Below are 27,732 nucleotides of genomic sequence, written 5' to 3'. Positions count from 1 at the left end.
TAAAGATCATTTGGATTGGTTTTTATTCCTTTGAACTTTGCAAAACAGCACAAGAGAATGTATACATTTGTAAAAATGCAGTTCATGATGCATACTCTCCCGTCAAACTCCTCTCTACAGCAGGTGTGCAGTACACACACACCAGTGTTTTTTTTTGTTGTTGTTTGTTTTAAACACTCAGCACTAGTCCCAAAAACAAAACAAAAAAAACTTGTGAACCTATTATTGGAGCACCCAATTAAGACTTATAACAAAATATAAGACCTATAATTAAAACCCATTCAGTGAGAAATGTTCTGCCATTAAGACCAGTGACGTGCTGTTCAATAGTTAATTACGATCTTCAATCAACCACTTGGCACCATTATTCTCTCCTCCCCCTGGAATATACTCATAATTACCGCCCACTACTTGAAAGTGATTCAGTATTATTATTACTAACGTGGACATTTTATTTTATTTATTTTTTTTGTGCTTGATGTATTGCAGAAACTGCTGAAGACACTCTTTCAGTCACATTACTTCATTTCCTCAGAGAGTCAACGTAGAGCTCAATGTCAGCGGTATTCCTAATTATAAATACCTGAAGTTTTACCTCAATGATGATTTATTAAAAAGAAAAAAAAAAAACAGAGTACCAGAAGGATTATAAACGAGTAAGCTGCGATTATGGCCAATCAAACTAAACTAAACAGTTACATTATGAATACAGAAAGCCATCAAAGGCGTTCATTTAAACAGGTTTAAATGGGATATAAGGCAGACAACAGATGTGCAGATGTGTGTGGGTAACAACTCAATTGGCCCTTTGGATATTGGCAGTCTGAAGCTACCTACAAATGTGTGTAATCTTAAGGCTTCTACTGGATTTCAATTGACTGTGGGATTACATTCAGTACTAAATCTGAAACCACACTTAGAGTGAATGGGCACTGATTATTAACTGGAAACCAAAGGCCATAAAAAAAAATAATAAAACTCTTCATATTAGTGTAATCTAGTTACATTGTAGGAAAATGCACACTTCTTTTTTCCCCTATGCGGCTGCATATTTTCAAGCGAATCAACCATGTAGGGCTCAGACCGAAGTTCATTCACTGTACACTATAAAGCTTCCAATTTAGCGTTTCCCCTGTAGTGGATTAAACGAGCCCAAAACGTAGCACAATGTGAATGTTAATGCTTTCCACCTTACAATACTAGAGTAGCGTGTGATACTGTCTTTATCCCCCTTTAAAGTGTACAACGCAAGAACTTCAAATACAGCGTTAAGTGTCGGGTGAATTGGCTGACGACCTCTCAGCTCAGGCCTTTTGTTGCAGTCTTATTCCATTAATATTTAGAGGCTTTTAGGTGCAGCTTTAACCCAGAGACTCCCCACAAATGTGTCAAGACAAGACCCACAATATACTGTATTATGATACCTTTCATCTGGCAACATCCGCTCAAGGGTTTGCTACCCCAGCTGCTTGGATACAGACTCTTTGATCAAAACAAGGCCGAGCAGAGGAGGCCGATGACAGCGTACAGATAGAGGAAAAGTGGCTTAGAAATAAATACATCAGTAGTTCTATGCAAAAAGAGAGAGACAGAGACACTTCTTTCCAGTGGGTTAAATACTTTAAACTAGACTTGCTGCTCAGTTAACAATGTCTAAATGTTTTTGGTCCATTTACCAGTTGCTCAAAATAAAGGGAGTGAGGTTAATAAATACTTTAGATAAGCTCAAGTGCATCCGGTGTACACACCTCAACTGATGCTGCCTTCAAATGCTGTCGAGTTTACCAATGTTCACAATCCATATGAAAGCACCCTAGCTCGTGGGCTGTTCACGAGTCGTTTACAAGATATACGGTAACCGAAGGCTCAGGAGCTGCATTTGAAGACAGCATTATTGCAGCAGGGTGATTAATCCAACATTTTTACTCAGTGGATTCAGATGATTTCAAAAGGAATCTGAATTTAGTGTGAGATATGTCAGGTTGACACGCTCCATTCTTCAAACATACTAATCACGGGGACCCTTTTACTGGTTGTACTGCAAAATAGCTTCATTCTAATACGTCATTATACCTATTATTGTGTTCAAACACTACCATGTTTTGCCATAAAGTATTTCACTTGTTTCCAGTATGGAATAAGCTTTTCAAAAGTCGCTTAACAAATGCCCGCGTCACTGAAGGCAGCGGGGACAAGTGGAAATATTTCACTCCCTTTGCACAATAAGACACGAAGGCTATATCTGAGGTGGTTTGCAATGTTTCAGTTTTTTTTTTTTTTTGCAGTGGGCGGCTTCAGTCATTAGAAGAAATGAGGACACCTTGAAAAAGTTTCCTCTCTTACACTGCGTCTTGAAATCTTTAAATGTATAATGTAAAGAAAGGAATCTTTGACCAGTCGAGTGCGTGAATGACTCACCGACTGGATTTAACAAGGCTGGAAAAAAAATAAAAAAAAACTATTCAATAAACGTGCACTGGACGCATTAGGGTCAGGACTGTTTGTTTTTCCTCTCCCTTGGACATTTAACATCGATGAGACACAATAACTACGAAATAATAACCCCTGGTCCTAGAAAAACCAGAGTGAAATCTGCTACATGTCAAACATCATGAGAGCTCACAGCATCGTCCTGGTGGTCCCAGCAGAAGAAGTCTGTGTAGTCGGCTGCAGCTTTGTTTTGACACCCACATGGCTCCACAAATAAAAATCTGAGAGAGAGTCAATGCTACGAGGAAGCCTTAGACAAGTCATAGTCCATTATGAGCTGTTTGATGTACGACAGTTTCTCGTGGAGATACTCGCAGCGTTTCTTTTCTTCCCGGTAGCCTGGGAACTTCTGCAGAGACAATAAAAAGAATCTTAACATAAATAAAGGTCTTAAACAACTTCCTTTAACGTAAGGATGATTCAACTGATGTCTGATGATGTGAAACGTCGTAGGTGCACAGAAAGTAATGATAAACGGATCAAAGGGTGAAACGACTACAAAAGCTCCTCTCAAACTAATCTCCCTACGGCATAAAAAGGTCAACCCTCCTTGAACTCTTGACTTTTACAAAATGTATTTTAAACAAAGACATTACACCAGACTTTTTCTCATATACTGTCAGTGAAGTTGTGATCGTCTTAAATTTAACATGAGCTTTTAGCTCATATTTGATGGGTACCCGTGTGCCCAAAAAACACATTTTATTGAAGGCAATTTAGATTAAAAGAAATTACTGTGAATTGCTGTCTTTGGGGTGTTACGGTGACTACTTGTTGTTGTTTATTTATTTTAAGACAGCAGTGTATCCTATTGTTCCCTTTGAAAATTAAGTGTTCAGAACCAGACACGTTTATCTGTTTCTCTGACAAACACTAATTCCTGACCCGTTTGAACGTGAAAAGTATCAAACATAAGACACAAATTATACATTAGTATCACTCACAGTTTCTGCTGAACAATTTAAATCTAAGTCTCTTATGTATTTCCAGCACAGATTTGATGGAACTATATTATGAAAAAATAATCTGTGTGAGGAGATGAACCAAAAGACACAACAACTTCAACTTACCTTTCGATACTTGTTGTACTTTTCTAGTATTTGATCCTCCATTATCTAAGAATTACAAAGCATAAATAATGAATTAGCTGCATTGAATATAATCTCTAGGAGATAACCTAGATGTACTCTATGAATGTACCTTATATTCTTGTGTGCCAGGGGACAGGCTCTTGATTTTGGACCCCAGCTGAACAAACATGTGCGTTATGGTGGCGATCCGGGAATGGAGGTCTTTGTACTCGTCGTACTCTGCACAGAAATCCTCCTGGTACCTCTGACGCTGCTCCAAATCTGTGATGGAGTTGTATGTACTTCAAGGAGACACAACCGAGAGACAAACACACAGTCAGTGACGATGTAAGGCCCAGCTTAAAATGCAACCAGTCCTACGGTACAGAAAAGGGCATGAAGACACTTTCTACCGTGTGAATTTCCTGTGTAGTATCTCTTTTTGACACAAGATGGCAGCACACGCCCACAATTTAATACAACAGCTGACTGACGTTCAGTGTTAGTTTCTTTTTCTTTGGCTTTATGTTGCTAAAAGTACTCAATACTAGGAACTTCAGCGGCAACGTAAATTACTTTTAAAACACGTTTATACTCACAGCACATAATCTGGCTTCTCCTCAGTGGCCACAACCTTCGTGATATCAGGATCTGCAGCAGAAACAAAGATGAAGAAACTGAGTCGAGTCAGGAAGTTCATCGTCATGACGTCTTGCATTAGTGTGAATGTTAAGCAATGTGTTTTTGTTTTGCTAAAAGCCACGGTGCGAGTGTGTGTGTTCTCGCCTGCCTCTGTGCAGACTATCTAAGTGCTTGTGGGTGTCAAGAGACCTCTCGGCTCAGAGACCCAGTGCACCGCACAAGCTGTTGTTGAGTCGGTCTGCCACATAACACACACCAAGGACTCGAGAGGGCGAGCTTATGGGAGCAAACACAGCCATGCTTATGAGATAATACTGGAAATTCTCCAGCGGGGCTGTCAGATAAAACTCAGAGCCACTTCACACATAATTACCAGTGGTTATCCATTCAAAGTATGTGTGGGTAAACAGTTATTGTGTTGGCAGAAGAGAAACAACAGTTCAGACTAAAGCGGTGACGGCTGCAATTTGACAGATGTCGAATTCAAACAAGAGCAGACTCAGACGCAATAAAGCCTGCCACAAGGAGATGGAAAGAAATAATCAGGACCCTCCCCCTGCACAACTAGTGTCAGGAACGATATATAAAATACTTGTAGGTAATAGTGAGAAAAAAAAAAAAAAAAAGCAGAGCCTTACTGTCAAGTTTGTCTGGATTCTGCTTGAGATCAGGACTCGTCTTTAGCCACGCGCTGCCCTGGTCGTCTTTTAACCTCTCCCGCTCCTTGTCTTTGTGCTTTTTAGTTTTCTTCTTCCTGTGCTGGCTGTTGGCGAGCTGCTGCTGAGCAAAGTCAGAGTCACGCTGGGCCGGCTGGAGTTGGCTGCTTACTTTGGGTTCTTGCTGCCTGGTCTCTGAAAGCGGTCCATCGATGGCGCTAGGCAGTTTGTGCGTTAATGGAAAGCTATTGTGGCCTCCTGGAAAGCCGTTTTGGTTATCAGTGTGGGTGCTTGTTGTCTGAAACTCAGTCTTTGTGTGGAAACTGGGGTTGAGGGCAGGAGTTGCATTATCGTGTCCTCCTTTACTGTTTAAGAGTCCGTTTACAGCGGGCTGCTGCTGCTGTAACCTCTGGTCTGTAAGTTTTTGTCTCTTCACTGCTAGCCTCTCCAGTGAGTCAAAAGGCACAGGGCGTTTCTGGGTAGGGAGCGGAGAAAAGAAAACGAGAGAGAAATCAGGTTATAAATACGATAGAAATATGAAAGAATTTACAGTTTGGCTGTAAATTGATAAATACCTAATTTACATCTACATACGGATAAACCAACATAAAAACGAGCATCGGTTCACAACCAGATACTCTTATTTCACACATGCTGGAAAAAAACAAACAAAAACTGTGCGGCCATTTACCACGGGAGGATTTTTTGCAACGCTTTGGTCCTCTGAGGTCTTTAGTATTAATGAGTTTGCTTGAAGATTCCTTGACTGGCTGCTGATATGCGGCTGCAACTTCCTGCTGACACAGACAAAGAATGTGGCGATGAGACATTTATTATCTGCATGGAATACAGATCTTTCTTTTTTATTTTTTCCATTTTAACAGCTGATCCTCCAGTGTTATGTGAGCTTACTGGAGGACTATTATTAAAGCCAGCGTGAAATGAAGCACAGATACTTTAAGTAGCAGGTAAAGCTCTGCTCCTGAGTGCTGATTAGTGGTCAACACTGTCATCACTGTCCAGAAGATGTGGACGACATTGAATTGAATGCATGTAATGAATGCAACTGAATGCAAATACTGTCAAAATGAAGAAAAGCAGCATTTCAGTACGAGTTAAAGTGCATTTATTATGTAATTTCAGAGTTCAGCTGTCTGATTGCACTTGGATAAAAACTGTGCTGTATTCTGGAGGTGGGGGCCTGGACGGGCCTGTGTCTCCTCCCTGAAGGCAACAGTGTGAAAAGGTTGTGTCCTGGGTGTGTACTGTCCTGGGAAATGTTTTTTTCCACGCTGCAGGCATCTATCATAATATATGTCAGACACTAAGGGGAGTTGTGACTGGGTGCTGTTGTTGAACCATACCAGTATATCATGTGTTATGATGCTCTGAACAGAACAGCTGTAAAAGGTCAGTAGTAGTTTCTGGCAGATTGACTTTCCTCAAGGATCTCACAAAGTACAGGGCGGGGGGTGTTCCGGGTGAGGCCTTGTGAGGTCTCTCGTACCCAGGAATTTGAAGTCGCTGACCCTCTCCACAACTTCCCCGTTGATGTGATCAGGATTTCGGTTTTGGAGGAGTTGAGGGCCAGGTTGTGAGTTTCAGTTGTCATCTCCGTAGGCTGATTCATTGTTATTGTGCCACTGTGGTGTCGTCAGCGAACTTAATAAGGGTATTATCAGTGTGGGTTGGAGTACAGGCGTGACGGTACAAGGTGAAAAGCAGTGGACATAGCACACATCCCTGGAGGAGTCTGAGAGACAGGACTGAGGAATGGTGGGAGCCCAGCCGGGCTGACGGGGGGCGCTCTGGCAGACAGTTTTCGACCCAGCTGCAGGTGTTGTAACTGATGCCCGGGGCTGCGTAGCTTGGACACCAGTCTGCTGAGGTTGATGCAGTTAAAAGCAGAGGTGATGTCCACAAACAGCAGCCTTGCGTCGGTCCAGATGCAACAGCAGCATCTGTAGTTGATCTGTTTGCTTTGTAGGCAAACCGGTGTTGGTCTGGGCTGGGAGGGAGACTTTAGCAGCAGCACCGGTGACGACAACAGGTGTGTAATCAGTCATGTTATTTGCAGAAGGTTTCTTGGGGATCGGCACAATGGTAGCAGATATGGTAAAAACCAGACCCTTGAAGTTGGTGAGCTGCTGTATGTCCTGACAGATGCACCGAGGGTCCCTCAATCTTCCTCCTGAATGCAGCTTTTACCTCCTCGATGCCTCTTTTATGGTTGGACCTGGCAGGACTGTATAGTTCCTGGACCAGAAGGCGGAGTCTCCGTACATCCATGGTTTATTGTTCTGGTAATGTCTGGTCTCCTTCTCAACAGTGGCATCATCAATGCAGAATGACATGTGCTGCAAAACACTGGATGCATAGTCATCAAGATCCTATTGTGCAAACAGGGACCAGTCGGTGCTTTCATAACCGTCTTGAAGCTGTAGATTTGCAGCCTCAGGCCAGAACTAGGAAAATGCGACTAACAGAGCCGGTGCCTGTCTAAGGCTGTGCTGAATAATTGAGAGAACGTGGAAGTTTCCTGCTATATATTTCTTTTAGCTTTAGGAGTTACTATCCGTTTTTTCAGACTTGACGATGATGGTTTGGCACCGGTTTGTGTTGACAGTCAACACCATAATGAGTATTACACACACCCCCAAGTCACAGACACAGGCTGTAGATTTAATTATTAGCTCCTTGTTAAATGCGTGCCTGTCCGCCTCTAACCCACCTGGCCAGGAGCCTGCTGATCAGCTGCCTTTCCTCCTCGCTGTAGCCGGGCCAGTCCCTCTGCACGTGCTTGTAGAAGTCGTCCCTCAGCAAATAGCTGCTGTCTTTCGGGTTCACTTTCGCCACCTGAAACATCAGACGACAGAGGATATTAATGCGCATTCCTGTCTCTTAATTTCCAACTTCACTCACAACCGACGTAACCACACTCCACAATGCAAGAAGACATAATAAGACACATGAGAGTACAATGTCACCGCACACATTATGTGTGAAAAAACACACTAAATGTGTGTTAAGTTTTTTAATATCATGAGAACTAATGTGACGGCACTTGTATGTGTTTCTGAAGCTTGACATTTAATATCTTTTTTCTGCCATTTGGCAGAACTCTATTTGCCAGTCGCTGCTGATTAAGCAGTGAACACTTGGGTCTTTTTCAAAGCAAACATCTGCCTGCTGACGCCTATAACAATGAGAGAGTGTAGAAGGTTAGATACGACTACTTTAACATGTCCATTAAAGGGTTTAATGTAGTTGTCTTCATAACACTGTCTGAAACACAGCTACACATTGGGGCGGAGGCCATGTGTTCACACCTTACAGACAAACGTAAAGCTGTCAGTTTTGGTGTTAAGGTCACGATGGTTTAATGATTACAAGTCATAATAATACTGAATATTATATCATCACATATTCCTCTTATCAGAAAAAACTCGCATTGTATTGTATTGTGTTGTTTGCATTCCTTTGGATGTGATAAACGTGTGCTGGTCTGTCTACATTTTTAATAGTAAATCAAACTTTTTTTCCCCCCATTTACATTAAACCTACTTGTTATATTTCAGCTTTTATTTCGTCAGCCGTCACAAAATTGTCACTAGCAGGAATCTGGGACATGCTGAAACTGCCACATCCACATTCCTGAAAAGCAAAACTCTCCCTCTCTGTGATTGTGTTTCCGTCAGATTGTCTTTCTGTCGGTGACTTTAATCGTCGGGCTGCTCTCCTCTGAGGACATCTATCTTTCTGGGGCCTCTTGTCAGCGCGGCCCGCCCAACAGCGAACACAATCTCCACAGACACGATTACAGCAGCGACCTAATTACCCGCACGCACCGGCACAAAAACCACATACTTGCACACGCATCAACAAACAGAAGGACAGGAAAACACAAACACATCACAAAAATGTATACAAGAAACGCATATAGACTAAATAAAATAAATTATAATAATTAAGTTACAGCTTCAGTTTGGTTGGTTCTGGTTTATTTCAGCACATGAATATGTGATTAATATCCTGAACATAGATCTCATTTTTAATTTTATAAAAATTATATTTTATTTATTTATTTAATTATATTTTTTTTTTCATTTGCTGTTTTTAATAGAAATGGTCGTGGGAAAGTTGCTTTAAATGCTGTTCTCTGTGTCCTTCCTAAGAACAATGACAAAATACATTTACTATACCATGTGATTTATTGCAAAGTTGAGCTGGAAAACTGTGCATCACTGTTCTGGTGAGTTTTAATCCCAAACAGAAAGAGGACAGTGAATGTGCGTACATGCATGTGCATGTTAACGAGCGCACACTCAGATGTTTTGACATACACACAAGTGACATTGAGCCTGTAAATCCATAAAAACTGTGAGTGTGGTGCATTTGTGCTAAATAGTTTGTCAAAATGCTCCATCAGTAGGAAATAATACATAAAATAAATGTAGGTATTCATCAATTATTCCAATGAGGCACTAAAAAATATTTTTGATTTGCTTATATGTAAATATGTATTTTTTTTATTTGTATAAATTCCCCTGCATTCATAAATAATTACATTTAATTATGAAAATAAGTCTCACCTAATGGTTTAAACAGAATTATCATATTTGGTGCATTTTTGAGTCATTTATTTACTAATTTTTTATTTTTTTTCTTAGTTTTTGGGTTTACCAACAGCATCATGTGGATACGCATTATTTTTCACTGACCTCCTCCAGTACGGCGCCCAGCTCGGCCTTGTCCTTGGGAGTGGCCCTTTCTCTCTCCAGCCACAGCAGCAGCTCTGGTTTCTTGTAGGGTTTGAGAGCCAGCAGGTGGACGATGCGGTCCTTCAGGGGCCTCTGGGTCGGCGTGGGCGCACCGCCGTGCCGCCGGTTGCCCGCAGACTGCTTGAACGCGCTGCTGTCCGAGGCAGATGGAGGAGCCGGCCTCTTGTGGTACTTGACGCATTTACCTGAACACAACATGATTTATAGCCGTTAACCGACGCTCGGCCAGAGGGTGTCATTTCTCTACCTGGATTTGAATTACGTTACCCGCCCAGTTTGTGCGAATAATTCTTTTTTCCCCTCATGAAATCGATATTGCTATAGATTTTGCCCTTTCTTCTCCATCAAATACTCCATCAATCAGCACTAAATCAAATCTACAGTTTGTCCGTTTCCTGACATTTAGGGAATTAAATTCAGGAGCCCCTTTTGTATAAGCGAAATGTTGGCACACAGAGTATTTTCATGCGGGATGTCAATCAAAGGCAGCTAGTAGAGGCAGACAACAGCCTGGTTTTAAAACTCACATTTCACCCTGACAACATGGGTTAATCAACAGCTGACTGGCTAAAGTGAAAATCTTTATCTAGATCACATGAGCACGCAGGCCTGCAGATATTTGTTCCTCAGGTGCTCCCATTGATTATTGGTTATATCCCTACTGCAGACAGATGGGGCATGTTGGAGCAGCGAAAGCTATCCGTCTCTGTGCTAATCCCATTACAGGTTAATCTGCTCTTTGAAGGTCAGAGTGGGGGTAGAGGTGCAGGAAAAGAACGCTTTCTGCTAACCACAAAAGCACGCCTTGCCAAGAGATAACGGTGCTGTGCTCCGTCACCGGGCGACAACCAGTCATTAATCAAGGCGAAAATACTCTGAATTATGTCGTAATTATGGGATGCATAGTGCGTCGTATGGCCACCCTGCAGAATTTGCCGCATTTCACACACACATGCGCCGCGTTTGTGTAAATTTCCAGAGGGAGAAAGTGTTTAGAGAGCATCTATTAAATGTTTCTCTTTTGGCGTATATGCTGCCGTGTCATCTTCACCTTAACATCTGATGTTGCACAATCCACATAGTCTAAATTTAAACCAAGCAGAGTTTCAGCTTCCCTGGAGCTCCAGCACTGACATGGGGGTCTAAGACTTGGGCCAAGAAAAAAAGATTGCGTAACAGCGTCAAAGGTTGGATGAGAGAGGGAAAAGAACAGCGAAAGTGGCTTTTGAGTTCATGTTCCCGTTTAGTTAATATGCTGTAAAGTATCCTCGATGATTTAAATCTAATCTTGGAGATCTGTGAAAAACCTCGGGCTAACTTTCCTTTTTATCAGATGTGACAGCACAGAGCCAGAATAAACAAAAGTTAGAACTATTTAAAGTCGCAACGCAGCCGACATTTCATTTCACAGCCCATGTTTTGTTGACGCGCTTCGATCTCCCCTTTTTAAAACGATGCCTTTCTGTAGCGTTAGTGAAGAGGAACCGGTTTTGGCCTCCTGCCTCTGAAATTACAGCAAACAGACAGACAGTTGGTGATTCTGAACAATACCGGAGATCCATTAGGCCAACACCAAGGCTAGATATGAGAGCGGAGGACTGAAACACTATGAGAACACTGGGACTGAAAAACAAAAGACTGAAAATGATAGAAAATAACAAAGATCTGAGAGAAGAGTTCGCTTTTTAAGTTCTGTTTGTACAAATGAACAAGCAGCCTGCACATCTGGCTCCATCACACATCCCAACAGGGAAATATTTGGTTTTCATCTCGGAGAACTGAGCACATATTTTTCAAGGAAAGCCAATACGCATATTACTTTTATTGGTGCTATTATATTTCTATTTTTATTTTTATATGGTATCACTGTATCCACATCCAATTTACTGGTCCCTGTCTGAACTCAAAGTTATTTGGCCTTTCCACAGTGAAAATCTCACACACACCCCCGCAGCCACAGAGGCCTCTCGCCTAACTCACTTGGATGTGTGGCTCCAGGTTTGATCTCAATGGCCGAGCGGCTCCAGCTGTCCTTCTCCACCTGAGACATCCTCTCGCGGGTCATCTGGTAGGAGTCATCTGTGGCACACACGGTGATCTTGTCCTGGATGCTGCCTTGACCCTCCAGCTGCTCGCGGCCGTCGCTGCGAAACGAAAACACGCAGCTGTTGGAGCGCAGGGGCTTTCTGCAGGCTCTACAGTAAACACTGGTGAGACGTGGTGCTGTGAGCCATCTCGGAGCAGCGCACTGCTATAGGCTCCGCGCAGCATGAAGTGGCTTTGTGGTAGAAGCTGGCTAAGACGGGTCTATAGTTACTGTACGTTATGTCACAGGACAGATTTAGCTTGGCGGCCTGCGACATGTGAAAAAGACAGATATCCTGGTTCAAAGCAGAACAGAGCCCGTGGAAAACCACCAGGATCACTCCGGCTCCTGCCAGCAGTGCTCGCAAAACAAGGAAAAAATAAAAGTTTAATACACAAACCTGGGCTACATTAGTGTGGTAAACAAAACTGGGATCAACTGTACTGCCAACTCCCTTTTTTTTTTTTTCTATATTTAAAAATAGGAGCCTTTTCCCCTGATCCAATATTCATTTTCACAATGCAATTACACATGTGACCACTGACCATTTCTCCTCTTTATCCTCAAAACAAATGTGGGAGAAGGGAGAGCGTGATCTTGCCCTCGCGCTGTTTCTCTTGGCCGCAGCAGCTGACTGGAACCAGAACTAGTTAAAGTTCAGACCACAATTAGCCATCTGGCAGCAACTGAGCATAACCTCCAGTTTCCAAGCATATCCACTCCATAAATAAGGCATCACAGGTCTCAGTAATGAGAGGCTCAGCTCAGAAATACTCAGGAAATTACAATGGCCCCATGCTGTGTGCGCAGCGAGCTGCGAGCTCGTCGTCTCCCCTGATTCGGGAGCGCAGCGAGAGCTGAGAAAACATTTCTTTTTTGTTTTTTTGTTATTTTCAAGAGTGGTTTCAAAACTGCTGAACTATGGGGATGAGAAAAAGCTGTCATCTAGGGTCACATGAGCCGCAGCCGGTAGGCCAGATGAAACACTCACACATGGCGCATCTGGCAACTCAGCAGCGAGAAATCCCTCTCTTGAAGGAAATTTTTGCCAAAATTCTTTGCTAGTTTATGTGGATGACAGAGTTTTTGTTAGCTTTCCTTTGTGCCGGGGTTGGGATGAGCTTCAATGGGGGGAAGAAGGGATGGTTTTAATTTGCCGAAGAAACGACAGCGGTAGTTAATTTCTCTTTCGCGTGTGGAAACGATGAGTTTAAAACTGATTAACCTCATACCTGGAAACGTACTGATGGATGCAGTCAAAGCTGGCTTGTGGCTGGTCTTTGCTGTCGCTGGACAAGTAGAAGGAGAAGACGCGAAGAGCAGAAGGTGACTCCGACGTTGGAGCTGGGATCTTGAAGTACTATGAAGGAAACGGCAAAAATAAGACACAAAAAATTAACTTGCATATTGATATAAATGCACACATTCTATGTTTTGTGCCTCTTTTCCATTTTTCTTTGTCCTGTAACAGGTTAACTTCAGCGTACACGGTGCCTATACGAGCACATTACAAGTGATTCTGCCGTTTATCTGGCCCGCTACCAGCCAGTTGCTTTAACTTGTCTTAAGTTTTCCTAAGAGTTCATATTTTATTGTCTTCCAAACTGACAACTTATTGCAGGGAAAAGCAGTTGTCTACTCAGCAGGATTTCAGGCAAACTCTGGTGCCAAGAACACAGAGCCGTCCAAAGTCAAGGTTTTTGCAATCAACATAAATCAGTGAGGTTTCTATTTTCACAACTTAACAGCCCACTGCAGAGAGCTGCTGATAAGTCTTAAAGGAACGGTTCACCCTAAAAAAAAATGGCTTGCCAATATCTCCCAGAGCTGGATTCGTATCCAACAAGAGAGAGGTATTGAATGGACAAAAAGCATAAGGAGAATTTATTCATTTCAATACAATACACGTGAAAAGGGGCCAAACGACTGTTGAAATCTAAACAACTCTCCACCTTCAGGGGGGACAGGAAATGTGTGCAACAAACTTCACAGCCAAATAGACCCTCATGTTGGATCAATACGGGAAGAATAACCAGGAAACCTTATATCTTATATCTCGAGTATACTTCTTACATTTTGGCTGCGAATGATCCAATAGGAAAACTTACAGTGCTTCCAACACAGACAGGGCTCATCCTCTTGGGAGCATAAATGTGCTGCATAAAATAAAATAAAAATCCTGTATGTAGCAATCTGACAAAAAGACTGAGAGATTTATTGTTTTGAAGGATGAAGTTATATTAGCTTCATGTAAAACTTCATCAGCTTCATGTGAAAACAATGTGGAAGGGTGGGATGGCTAGCACAGAATTATCACTTGAATCTGGAGCTTTAAGGCTCATTTAGTAGTAAGTACTGCAGGACATAGATGCCATAACCTACACATGTAGCCTACGCCATTCGCCACTCGCTGTGTAAAAACGCCACACAAATGTCAGTGGGCACTGTGTTATTTTTGAGAATTAGTTTCTGCTCCCTACTCCATTTTCAACAATGGCGACCAAAACGTTTGTCAAAATTTCGCCGAAGGCGAGTCATCCCGATGTCTGTATCTCCAAACCTCCTCAGTTAACCTTAGTGATTCTTTACTGATCCAAAACAATCAAAACAAAAATTGCGGAGATGGACAAGCAGACCAATCACAGCTCTTGCGGTCTGCTTGGTTACATTTCTGGGGAGTTGCATGTCAGCTACAGCGTTCGGGTCTGTGTATGATCTGTGTGTGTGATCTGCCGCAAACTGACAAAGAAGCCTAAACCGCCTATTGTACTGACTTCACACTGATCTGCACTTTTCCTGTTTTGGTTCACTCTCATAACTTTGTTTTTGGCAAAAACAACAATTTGTTTCTAGTGAGAAAGGAAAATCCACTGTACACTACTTACTTATGAGTTAGTAGAAACTAAAACCAGAGCTAAAGAAGAAGAATTTGACTGGTGGTCTGAAAAGTGTCTCACAATTTTCTTGCCAGGGGCTCATGTTTTAATATTCATTATCAGTCAATCTGAGCCCCGATTTTAAGTTAACAAAATTTCCTCTCCTGGAGATTCATAAAGGTTTTTTCTTGTCTTATGGTTGTCTCCTCGATCACATGTGCGCCGTGCTAACAGAGGTAACGTAGAAATGAGAAGCTATAGCTCCTACGTTCGCTCCAACAGAAGGTAAAAAACAGCGTTTTCTGCTACACAAATGTGTTGATCTAACTGTATAATCCTCTATTAAGTTTTTTCATTTAAATGTAGCGATCAGTGTTTGTTACCGTTTCGGTGCAAACTCTGCTTGCATGTACCTATTCTGTTCCTTTTTTTTTTATTATATATATATATATATATATATTTTTTTTTTTTATTGGTGGCGAATCAAGTTGGTAGTACTGAATCTGAAATCTGTCACTTCCACGTCACTTTTGTTGTCGTCTTTGTTTTCTTTTAGGACACTTTAAAAAAAAAGAAAAGAAAGAAAGAAAGGAGATGTCCTGGCGCTACAGGGACGTGGTTTTGGTTTAAGGCAGACATAAAATAAACTACTAAAAAACGATCGGGCTTGGGTGAATCCTTTTAAAAAGGCCTGGATCTGCCCCAATACCGATCTCCCAAAACCAACTGGGATGTCCCTACTTCAGATTAATGACAGCACTGCTGCACTGCTGCTGGGATTGTAAACAAGAAACTAGATGTTTAAAGTTAATTGCATCGGTGTGAAAACCGTTCAGCTTTTGCAGGTTTAATCATAGAAATAGACAGAACTAAAAATGGACACACAGTGACTGAGCCGCCATCTGGAGCTCCCAGCTCTGTGAACTGAAAGGACATTTATAAGTAAATCAAAGGGACCACCAGAGACACAGGAAATGCACTTGTGTAATTTAACGTAATTTGTTTCCAAATTGAGGCAGCTAGCTCTTTCTTCTGCTTCTTCCATTCTCCCACTGTTTGTTTCCTTTACTGACAAGTGTTTGCATTGAACCCTATAGTGCCCCGACCTTCAAAGACTCACACACGGTACGATGCATTACAAAGCACGCTCAACACCAGTCATTTAAACATGATGCCCGAATGAAAAAAATCCCCCCTATTGTGTGCTCTTCAAAGACCAGCAGTGTGTGATTCATGTTCCGCAGACGTTGGGAAAAGCCGAGTGAAACCAGGATGAGTACGGGCAGAAATTACAAGCATGACTGGAACATATCACTGGGGGAAATCTAGGAGAGAACAAACAGTAGGCTGTTTGACAAAAAAGAAAAGTGACTCAACCGACATAAAGTAAGGAGTCGTCGAGATGTTATGAGATTATCTACGCCATTTAGAGAGGACGGGGAACTCACGGTTCACAACTCGAGCTGTTTTTATTGACATCTCAACGCAGCCTTGCATGTGTAAATACCGTGAATAAGACGCACACACACACACACACACACACACACACACACTGACGGTGTACAGCTCTGTAACTTTAAATAAATCTCCTTGGGTAAGCAGTGTTTTTAAGAGCTCGCTCCACTGAGGCGTCCATGAGATCTCCTGGCAGACTCAGTGGAGCGCAGCAGAGCCAAGGCTGCAACCTCCAGGGCAGAGCAGTGCACACACGAACACACACAGACATATAATAACACATCCAGAGAAATGAGGATGAGAAAAAATGTTTAAAAAAAACGCTGGGATGAACCCTGATTTGACCACTGAAGGAGATCGTAATTGCAGGTCTGTGAATGCAAAATTTTGAATCGTTTGCTGGAGTTTTCTCTTAGTTTTATGGGAAATTTTTCGCACCGTTGTACAGAAAGTGTGTAAAAGCTAATTCACAGCAAGCGGGTCACAAGCTACGGTAAACGCATTAAGATGTTAAATCTAAGCGTGAATAGAAGACATTCACAAAATCTCTGGTTGATTATACATACATACATATATATTTATGTTCATGTTGGGTTATATTATCTTAATATTTTAATGAAAGATGATAATAATGATATATATTTATAAATAGCACTAGGGGGTTTTCATCAAGTTTATGCCAATATTGCATTACACATACATAAAAAAATATTTATTTATTCATTACTATTACGGAAAATGTAATACTTGGACTGTAAGAGATTGACCAATACATTCTAGCCACCCTATTTGTAGCCTTTAAGCACATTGTTTTGATTTTCTGGATTTGCCGTCTTGGTTCACTCTTGCAGGAACGTTTTCTTCGTCGGCAGAGAGAAAACTTTTGGCAGCTAGCTTTTGGACACAGAGGAGAGTCTGGTATCTCCATGAGACGTTGGTGGAAACCAAAAACAAACGCAAACGGAGTGAGAATATGGGACCAAGGGTAGAAAAACACTTTATTTATGCCCTGGGGGGAAATTGGAGTGTCCAGTAGCTTGTACATAAACATGTTGATTTTGTTGTGTTGATGTCTGTGTATAAGTAGCAGCGGTGCAAATGGAAGACTGGTAATATATACAAGGCTGTATTAACATGCATGTCTGCGCACATGAGCTGAGTAGTGGTGGTTCTGAACTATGTACAGTTTACAGCCATTTTTACATGTTACAGTTTTTACAAATTAGTATTTAGCATTTAAACCGTGGCTTTGTACAGTCTGATGGACAAAGGACCTCTTGAATCTCTCAGCCCTGCACTTACTGTCATCATCATCACACACGCCACAAATAAATGCAAATGATGCTGTGTCACTGGGTGGATATCCAGATAAGCAACGGCTAGCGTGCAAGATCAGCTGCTCGTGTGCAACCGGTGTCTCAGCTTGTTTCTGCAAAAGTCTGCTTCAGATTCTCTATGAGGAAAACGTCATTTTCCAGACGTCCTGCGACCTTCTCCAACCTGTGGTTCTTGAAGTGTCCATATTATGTTAGAAAGCAAACCACGGATGGCACAATATGGTCTTATCTCAGTAGTAACCTACTCCAGGGTTGTTTATGAGCCTTTAAATATGAACACCTTGGTGTAATAAGAAGCATGTGCTCAACCGTCTAAATTAACAGCTACACTGTCTGACACGCAGCGAGCTCAGCTGGTGCAAGCATTTTATTTTTACGCCACTACAAACTGAAAGCAGAGCCACAGGTAATTTCACTACCGCCCACAGTAGTGTAGAGAGTGTGCAGGTTTCGTAGGTTCTGTTTGACTAAATAAAGTTGTGAAACACGCGTCCGGTAGCCAATCACATCGGTGGAGTTGTCTTTAAAAGTCACCCAAGATGTTCTGACATATGCAACGCAGACGTTGGCTCTATTTTCTTATCAGCCTGCAGCACATGTCTGTACATGCAGGCTTTCACTACAGGCCTTTATTCAAACCATATACAGCTGAACTCTGATAACACCGAGCAGCTGGCCTGTAGCTGCACAGGTGGATCTGGGCCTCTGACATAAGTTGTTGTGGTGAAGCCTGTGCCACTTAGCAGAACTAAACAGCATAACGTTTATTTCGACAACCACTTTGAGTGATGCAAACATAAAGGCTACTGCATATACAGATGTCAGCGTGAAAACCAACTCCTGGTGCATCTGCGTCAGTTGGAGACAATTTATACCGATAAACAGTTTCATGCAAAAACCCCTGATTCTGATTGTGAAACTTGGGATTAGCTGTGAAACCAGATACACCGCTGGGAGTCAGCGCTCCATAAGACAACAGCTCATTTTTCAGCTGTGAATTACAAGCCGAGATAGATTATCCACCAGAAAAAAAAAATCTAGCAATCCTTTTCTTAACTCGCTTGTGGGAGAAACATATCTGATCACAGGTAATCAGCTAAAAAAAAAATACTTTGACATCCAAATGCATCTCCAGATCCAGTCACAGTTTTGAGCTCTATTTGGGAAGTAGTAGAGCATCGTAACAGCTGATGCCTCTAATAGTTCACTATAGCTGTATCTGAACCACAAACAGAGCTGACTGTGTCACAACAGTCAACAACATACAGTTGTTATTTGTTCGCTGAGTTAGTTATTTTAGAGTCCCGCACGGGGCTCAGATTAAAACTGAACTAATTTCACAGAGGTTTTCTTACCCCTCAGACTAATGTTGTCTTGAGCAACAAATCTTAAACTGACTCTGTACGTACTCAGTGTTTGGAACGCTGCGCCCTGAGACACCGTTTCAAATCAGAACATTTTCAGTGTAGAGCATCTAAACACAGCGCGTCACTGCGAGACGTGGTGAAGAAGGAAAGGCCCGAAAAATTAATCAGCAGAATGACGAGATTTGGGTAAAAAAAAATAAAAAAATAAAAAATCCCTGATTTTTGGGGACAGTCCTTGTTTTGGATGACCCCGGCTATAGATGTCCTGTATGTGTCCCCAATTTTAGCTTTTTTATGAATGAGGGAAAAAAAAATGTTGCACAGAGACTACAGTTATTACGATAGCCGGTGGTGCCGCTATTGACGTTACAGATGTTACAATTTAAATGTTTAAATGTGAATAAATATGACAAAATAAATGAAACCGGAATTGTATCCGTTACTTCATTTCATCTTGATAATATTTAATTCTTTTTTTTTTTTGTAAATGTCTCCAGATTTCCACATCAGCAGGCAAAGCCAACTTGGGGCAATGCAAACCTTTTTTTTTTTTTTTTTACTATTAGTGTGGGATTATTCTACAATATTTACTCATAATCACAGTAAAATAGTTCATCCATAGCCAATCTATGCATTAATTAATTTCTCCCTCAACCAGTAGAAAATGTTGTGGACATCTGATTACACATGAGAAACAACAACAAAAAAAAATACCGTAATATACCGTGAGACCGTCAGAATTTACCGTGATATTTGGTCACACCGCCACACGGCCTAAAATAATATTTGTAAAAAGAAAAAAAAACACAAGACAGACGCTCTAAAGAGGGATCAGCTATGTAGGTGAGAGAGCAGAATTTATTAAATTAAACAACGCAAAAACTGCTGCTCGTGTGAATGACTTGAAACAGTGCAGACAGATAGCGAAGAGCCCTGCTGCTTGTTTTGAATTTGACTGCCAGTGAACTTCAACATTAAGGATGATTAGCATTTTATGGGAGGTAGAGGGACAGATAAAGTGGAGCCGTTTTCACACATGCAGACGTGCACCCTGAGGCTGCGAGTCGAGTTCACACGTCTGTCTGAGCGCCTGGAGGAGCTCCGAGCGTAATGTACCTCAAGGTGAAAATTATACGTCTGAAATAAGTAACAAGTGAAATCTTGTGTTCATTAAAGGCAACAGAAGATAGAATCCCTCCACTTAGCAAGTGAGGAGTTCATCTGAGGACATTTCCTCCGGTCTTCCTCCACAGTGACAATTAACAACTTATGTGGACCGACTCAGGGCTCCAGCTGTTGAAGATGTGCAGTCATGCGGAGCACGTAGGAGCTCTCGCTGGCATTTATCAAGCGACCGCCGCTCGTAAGACCAGCGCGGGCAGACTGCTAGACCCCCACTGTGCAAACTCAAACAAGCGCTCTTCGTTCCCAGCCGCCGGGGCCCGGTGCCCAGCGCATTCTCCTCAGATTCACACACACAACAATTCAAACCCAGAGAGGCGCTCTTTAAGAATTCAGCTGACCATGAATAATGAAATATTTATTGTCTTCTTTTCAAGTAAAATATTGAAAGAATCTGCGGGCTGCTTCTGATCTATTTGAGCGATTCTTAAGTGAAGCGAAAATGACAACCGGGACAAGAAAACGTGGTGAAAGTTAGGGAGACGCGTAATTTTAGGAAGGAACACAAGTATATTCTCAAGAAAGCGATGTAATAAAAAAAATGCCTTGTAAGTGACTTCTGACCTCAGTAATGCTCAGTGAACCTCAGGAGTCAAAGGTCGAGGAGCTTGAATCTGACAAGTGCTTCAACATATTTTAACGTCTTTTAACCAGAACCTCCCCCTCCGAACTCCTTTCAATCGTTCCTCAAATTAAAGTGTTACAGACGTATTCTGGCAGCACTTATTCTTTCATCTTTGTCAAATATTAAGCTTCTCTTGCTCTAGTCCACGCAGCACTGTCCGTCTCTCAGCCTGCTCCTGTCTCTCCCTCCACCCTTTGTCTCTCTCTCTTTAAGGCATTACTCTTGCTGTCTTGCTCTCCGTCCATCTGTTTTTTTTTCCCCCTGTTCTTTTCAGTTTGGGAGTTCTGGTCAGACTCACAGACTCCTCTTTAGTTTTTTAATTATGAGCCTTTAGAGAAGTAGTAAATTATCCCATGCAGATGTTGGTGGGGCAGCACACAAAGAATTATATATATAAATGTATTTTATATATATATACATATATATAAAAGAAAATCATACAGTAGTAAACATGGTAAAGACTGAATTTAAAATGTTGTCTTTGAGTGGTCAGTCACTGTGGTGGGCCTACAGTGACCTTAATCTTATACTTTCCACCTCCACAAATATGTGAAGGTCAGAGTTTTGTCATCGGAGGCTCCGCGCGGGGAATATCGGATTTGTCGTTGCCGCCGTGCAATAAAAAGATGTCATACAACAATAGAGTTGTCATCTGTTCAGCCCCAGCATGTGCAGCCAGGCTTAGAGGAGTGAAATGTCCAGGAGAACTATAATCAGCCTAATTAAATGTGAGTGCGCCACGGCTTTGGTATCCGAAGGGACAAATGCGAACCCCACGCTGACATGTGGACGTGAGTTTTACTGCGCAGCGTGCACTTGGTCGTCACTTCCAGAGTGTCTCTGTTTTTACCGAATGAACCGAAAACATCGGGTCACTCCCTCCGATTCTCACTCACACACACACACACACACACACACACACACCCATCCAGTCCCTCGGGCCTCCGCCATTTTTGCTCACAGTCTTTATCATGTTATAAATTAGGCTGAATGTGAAGCCATTTCAACTTTTCACCCCGGCAGCTTATGTAAGGGACCAACGCAGCAGCAGTTTAATGTGCAGTGAGTCGTTACTTCCCAGAGCTCCACGTTTTGTTTTTTGTTTTGTTTTTTAGCTGAACGACACCTCTGTGCAAAAACCAGAAATACAAGTTGTGTCCACTGATATCTGTGATTGTTTGTGTACATGTAATTGTGAAACTAAAACCCTATGTGTTAATTACAACCGGACATTGTACATGTATTTTGTTTTCCTTAAGTCTGGACTTTTTAATGGTGACTGACGTGGGGGTGAACAGGGTCAGAGCAGTAAAAACTTCATTCTTCTTAACCGTCACTGTACTTGGAAGTCAAAGTCGTGCCCAGACATGATCCTGGGATTTCATGTAAGGAGAATTAAATGGAAACAGTACACTAAAACTTTAATTTTTCTCAATTACCAGCCGCTGTGTATCTGCTTCTCTCTGACCCGTGAGTCACCAGAGATAGGAAAAATAATCAATTCATTTATATTTGGGATAATATTACAACATTAATAGGATGATTCTCAGGTAAGAATTTACAATAAATCTATTTTTAAATGGATATTTATTGATTTTCCCATATTAAATATGTCTTTTTAATTATTCAGTCATTTGGTTTTCACTGCTATATGGGCAAATATATGAGACCTTAGAAAATGACTCAAAAACTTTTAGAAATCAACTCCACTGGTTTGCATCCTATTAAAAACATCCACCTGGAAACAACTTGTCATATAACAGAGACACACCTTAAAACGACAAAAACCCTAAAACATAAAACCAACTGCCGACAGCACAAAAGTCAAGAGTGACGGTCCGTGTGGCGACACTATCTTAATGAGTCACAGTTCACTCTCCACCGTCATAAATGTCTCCACATGTTGAAGACGCAGGATGGGGAAAGGCTCATTTTCCTGGCTCTATCAAACTATAAAGTCAAATTGAACAAAAACTGTGAGAGACTGCTGTCGGGGCACAGGGCTTATGTTTCCTGCTAGCTTTTGGTTGAATGTGGGGTCTGGGTGTAGATCTCATGCAGCCTATTGTTTCCACATCCTCTGCAGCCTGAGTAATGGCCTTCTGAAAACAGGCCGTCTTTTGTCCTGGGCTCCTCGGCTCCAGAGTGGGATGCCATGGCACTGCTTCCCCTTTCTGGCTGATAGGAGGAGAGGGAGGAGGTGCAGGAGGAGGAGGAGGAGGAGGAGGAGTGAAACCTGTCGCCGCCACCGCTGTCTGATGTCAGCAGGAGGCAAGTCACTGTAAGCCGTGCGCTTATGCAAACTCAGTGCGCGCGCGTGTGTGTGTGTGTGTCCGTTTTAATCCAGCGTGAGCAAAGAGAGGCTCAGCTCCAGCTCCTCTCGCCAGGGTGTAATCAGCATTACTGCCACTCATAAGCGTAAGAAGGGAGAAAGGCCAAAGTCCAGCTATCAGCCAAACATCTCCACCGCTGGCTTAGAGGCGCGCAAAACACACTCGAGCTCAGACAGCCAGCCAGACACCACCCTCATCCCCACCACACTTCAGTAAACACTACTTCTCATCATCCCATCACAAACAATAGAGCCAAATCGTTCCCAGGGCCACAAGTTGACACATGCCATTTAAGACAAGTCCCCCTCCACAATGGAGGACACAGATACAAAACACAATGTGCGTCTGTGTTTCTGGCTGCTGGAAGAGACGGGGAGAGAGCGAGAGGGGGGGGGGGCGGCAGAGGTTTGCGGAGAGGAACATACGCAGAGGGAGAAGCTTGCAATTTTAGCGTGTGTTTCTTTTTTTTTTTTGGGTTTGTTTTTTTTTGACGCAGGCGTGTGTTTATGACGCCGCAGTCAGTCAGTTAGCGCTCGGAGCTACACGTCGTCTTCTCTCTTGCTTAGTTCCACATGCCAACACCGGGTGATTAATGTGGCTGCCTTGAGTGGGAGACAGTGCATGTAATCAAGCCCCGGCCTGTAATCACCTTTCATTCCTTTTCATTTGCAGTTTCACAGAGGGGCAGAGCTGCTGCCAAAGCTGCAGGCTCCAGCATCGGGGGAGAAGAAGTGGCAGTGTATGAAGGAGGAGGAGGAGGAGGAGGCCGGCAGATAGGATGGGATGCACTGCCACAAGCATCACCCAAGGTATCCCCCTCTTATGCCAAGAACAATACGTCTCTGTCGGGTGCCTGAGGGCCAAAATGTCAACTCCCAACAAATTGTGGGTCACTGATACGAAGGGCCTGACGTACTCATACGGGGGGGTACCAATGCTTCCTCATGCCTCATTAACTTAAGGTGTTCATTTTTCTCATGAAGGAATTAGGACAGGGAGTCAAGATGCGTTCCACGTCTCCAAGCTGCTTAGTCGGACAGAGGACACATTTTTCCAGAGCTGCTGCTGGATCTCAGATCTCCTTCTCCCAGTCTTTTGCATTATACACTGTATAAATACATAATCTGATCAACGCACGTTTTTTTTTCCCTCTGTCCTCATTAGAAACCCTCCAACCACTATAATCCTGCCACAATTCTTGGTTTGTGGACGTACATTTAAACAGTAACAAGTTGCATGTTAGGCCTATACAATGCACTGAGCAGATTAGTGAAATGCAGAGAAAGGCTCTTTTGCAATGTGACCATATGCACTCGTGCTTACTTTCTTAAAAGTTTTGCAATTACTTGTTTGGTACCTTTTAGTTTTATGTTTGAGGACGATTTACGCGCAACCATTATTTACACAGTTTTTATTTGGAGCGTTCAGGACAACCCGCCTGTTTTTTTTGCACTCACATACCAGATAATGATCCAATGAGAGCAACATAAGTGTCCAAAAGCAGACATTAGACTCTTGTCATGGTTAAATGAGGGTAAAGCATTTACCGGTGAAGGTGTTTGTAGTGTTAGCTTCCACTCCATTAAAACCACAGCAGGGACGTTTTCTATCACGCTGGGCACAAACAAACCCTCCGGGCAGGTCACAGCACATCTGGAGTGACTGTAATGCATTGGGCTGAAATGCTCGATTCATTTTGGGACAAGCAAGTTGGGTGACAACAGACAGTCTGCATTCCCCCACTCATTGTTATTCAAATCGGGAGAGACGACACACAATCAGAGGGGGGCTCTCAGGATCTCAGCGTAGGCAGTTTAAACACACAGACCTACACTCAAACAAACGGATGCTCTTAGAAAACCAAGTGCCAAAAATTCCTTTATTCCCTCTCCTTCACTCACGTAGGCGAACCAAACAAACAAACAAGCGCACACCACACACAGAGGGTCCACGGGGGGACCCACTCCGGTCCTGTCAGGCAAAAGACTGCAGCACAATGGGCAGGACAGGAAAAAGGAGGTGGGACATGAATAAATCATGCCTTTAGACCACACAAGACACAGCGCAAACAAACACACCCGCATAAAAAAATAACCATCAGCATCAAGGGCATAGCAAACTAATTAAATACAAGACAAATGTGTTGCAGCATGTTACTTCCACAGCCTTTTTCGCATGCAAAGCCCATTTTCTCGCACACACAAAAACTGGGACTCCAACCTGGTAACGGGACAGGAAAATAAACCTGAAGGCCAGGGTTCATGTCACTGACCCGGCTATTACTGCAGCAAAAGTGTGTCAGTGCCGCACGCTCGCACGCAGAGACACACATTTATGAATGTTTGAGTCAGGCAGACAGGGGAAAGCTAATGCAAACTGAAGTCATAATGCCTCACGCTGTAATCAAGAGCATTACGGCTCCTGTAATTACCTCTAAACATTCATTTGGCTAATAACTTTAGCTCCCTGCGCCGTATATTGGGAGGGGTGTAAAACACCCTGTAATCCCTCAGCCATCGCACTGACAACAGAGGTCCACTGTCAAATAAAAAAAATAAATAAAAAAAGGGCATCTGATGAAGGCAGAGGCCTCTCTCAGATCTAGACACAGTATTCAATACAGCACTCTGACATTAAATCCCGCTAGCATGAATGCGTTTTGAGGGAAAAACGTTTCCATTCTTCCGATTCTGGCAGCAGCAGCTTCCCTCTTACATGTGTTATGGGACAAAGCCACTAAATAGGCCGTCGTCAGTGAACTAGACAGATCTGAGTTCATTTATGAGCACTTTATTTTACAGGCACAGCAGTGTCTGTGATCTAAGACGACTGCATCCAGTTATCAAGTTTAGTTTTATAGGAAGGCGGAGGCGCTCGTCGGCGCACGCTCCGTCCCACAGCAATGCTCTCGCAGCGTTTCTTTCCTCTGGTTTAACGTATTCTTGTTGATGCGCTGGGAGCTGCAGTCGGGCTCTGCACCCAGAACAACAGCTGACTGACCGCCCCGTCACCTCCAACACCTGACCCTTGGCGAAGAATCACCGCTCCAGCAATCAATCCTCCGTGACAGCTTGTGCGGACACTTCAGAAAACTTTACAGATCTTGGAGCAATTACAAATCCACCTCCGCCACGGCACGCTGTGCAGTGGCAAAGATGCTTAACAGCCAGGAAGACACAAACAAGCACCCAAAAAAATATAGTGCTTCAAATTCAGGCACAGTCGAGGCAACACACACTCCACTACTCCGCACAGGTTTAATCCAGTCTGTTAACCACACAAGCCCTCTGACAAAACCCACCAGCACTCAGCTCATCTTGTCATGACAGGAAGGGGGCTGCAACTCTTTCCAACCAGCCTGTTAGCGAGGAAGTATTCCCCAAGGACACAGCTGCTCCTGACTTGAGTCAAAACACACATAGTTCAGGCTACTTACTGCAGATTATAGCTGAATTTCAAGAGCAGAAAAAAAAAAAAAAGAAAAAGCTGCTGAAGCGCCCTAATGCATTTTACACAGTCGCACAGCTCTAGCATTAAACAGCGTTTTCCCAAATGAGCTCATTTGTGTCGACGAAGGCCCCTCGTTTGACTTACAACTTCTTTCCCCACTGTTGACTCTGGCTCTGTCAGCGTGCGTGTGTGCACTTCTACCTCCCCTCCTCACCCATTTTCCCAGCGCCACTCGCTGACCTAACAAAGCCTCTCCACAGTCACCATCCTGACCCAGTAACCCGCATGCCTCCTATCTGCGGGAGAAGACTGGCTATAAGCTCCCACATGAGCCCTCTGACGGTGAGGCAGCAGCAGTGTCTGATGAACAAAAGCTTTGTTCCAGGAATAGAATTTAATTTAGAAACCGTTCGCTCTTATTTTAAAAGTTGGACGTACCCTCATGATCCTATTCATCCATAGGGACCCATGAGATTACGGCAGGCAGATGAGCTTACATCGTAAACTTTACTTGTCGGCTCGTTCTTAAAATGACATTTATGTGGAGGAGTGGAAATACACATCTGATCAAGCTTACCCCTTGGTTTCCTTTGAAACAAATGGATGGTTCACTCGGTAAAGACCCCTAAAGTGAGACAAAAAAAAGAAGAATGTTGTGAAGAAGGCACTGGTAGTCTACATTATTAAACATATGCTATAATAACCTGTCATTTAAGTTGAAGTTACACAATCAGTAATGCCTGCGTGCTGCTAATGGTCTCAACTGGAGCCAATTATGAGACAAACTAGACTGCAGCTTGTCAATTAGATAACTATGCAGACTGCGGGCAATCTGCTATACTTAAAAGAGAAGGGTTCCCAGCAAACAAGTTGACGGGCTCGTCTTTCCCGACAATCACAGGGTTCAGTCCTGCTCTGCTATGCAGCAATGGACTGATTAAGGGGAAGAGAGGGGAGGAGGGGGGCAGTCAGAAGTAACTGTGGACTGTTTGGAGCCACTGTCGTCTATTTATTTACACCACAAAACGCACCAAGTTAAACACATTATAAAAGGTTAAAAATGAACTGAAGCGGACAAAATTTTTAACAAAAACGCAACACAGAGGTGATTCAAACAGAGTGGGGGAAAAGAACAAACTTTAAAGAAGAATCATTTCAACACGCAAGCATTAATAGGAGAAGGTACCTTGAGGTTCTGGTAAGCCTCCAGCGCTCTGATAGCCGTGTCCGTGAGCTTGACATGGTACAGCGTCCTGTCGGGGCTGTATAATTTGATATTTTTTCCACAGGAGAGCCCATAGCGGTGCTCCTGCCTGAGCGAAGCCATCGCTGGCTTTTCTCGCTGCCCTGCAATTAAAGCTGCTTTCCTCCCTCAGCTCAGC

The 27,732-nt window shown here is 42.9% G+C and overlaps 1 protein-coding gene across 2 annotated transcripts; it reads right to left on the bottom strand.

Moving 5' to 3' along the window:
• Positions 1-27,732, bottom strand: LOC125005727 (RNA polymerase II elongation factor ELL-like). Of its 2 annotated transcripts, none has more exons than XM_047581268.1 (12): positions 27,537-27,732; positions 26,928-26,975; positions 12,958-13,085; positions 11,620-11,783; positions 9,580-9,824; positions 7,590-7,714; positions 5,550-5,655; positions 4,841-5,333; positions 4,160-4,211; positions 3,691-3,862; positions 3,561-3,605; positions 1-2,839 (listed from the first exon to the last, which is right to left on the bottom strand). In XM_047581268.1, exons 1-12 carry the CDS (start codon positions 27,675-27,677, stop codon positions 2,729-2,731), a joined length of 1,830 nt encoding a protein of 609 aa, XP_047437224.1. In that variant the 5' UTR covers positions 27,678-27,732; the 3' UTR covers positions 1-2,728. The 2 variants fall into 2 exon arrangements, with proteins under 2 accessions (XP_047437224.1, XP_047437225.1); XM_047581269.1 differs by having other exon boundaries at positions 5,550-5,652.

This window comes from Mugil cephalus, chromosome 3, assembly GCF_022458985.1.
Source record: "Mugil cephalus isolate CIBA_MC_2020 chromosome 3, CIBA_Mcephalus_1.1, whole genome shotgun sequence".
Lineage (NCBI taxonomy): Eukaryota > Metazoa > Chordata > Actinopteri > Mugiliformes > Mugilidae > Mugil > Mugil cephalus.
Note: the sequence above shows the minus strand (reverse complement) of the source record. Positions and strands in the feature narration are given on the sequence as shown.

Coding starts and splice junctions, on each gene's coding strand:
- LOC125005727 (XM_047581268.1), bottom strand. CDS start 27,677: ATGGCTTCGCTCAGGCAGGAGCACCGCTATGGGCTCTCCTGTGGAAAA. Junction 11,784..12,957: donor ATCCATCAGTACGTTTCCAG/GTATGAGGTTAA, acceptor TTCGTTTCGCAG/CGACGGCCGCGAGCAGCTGG. Junction 9,825..11,619: donor ACCTGGAGCCACACATCCAA/GTGAGTTAGGCG, acceptor TGTTGTGTTCAG/GTAAATGCGTCAAGTACCAC.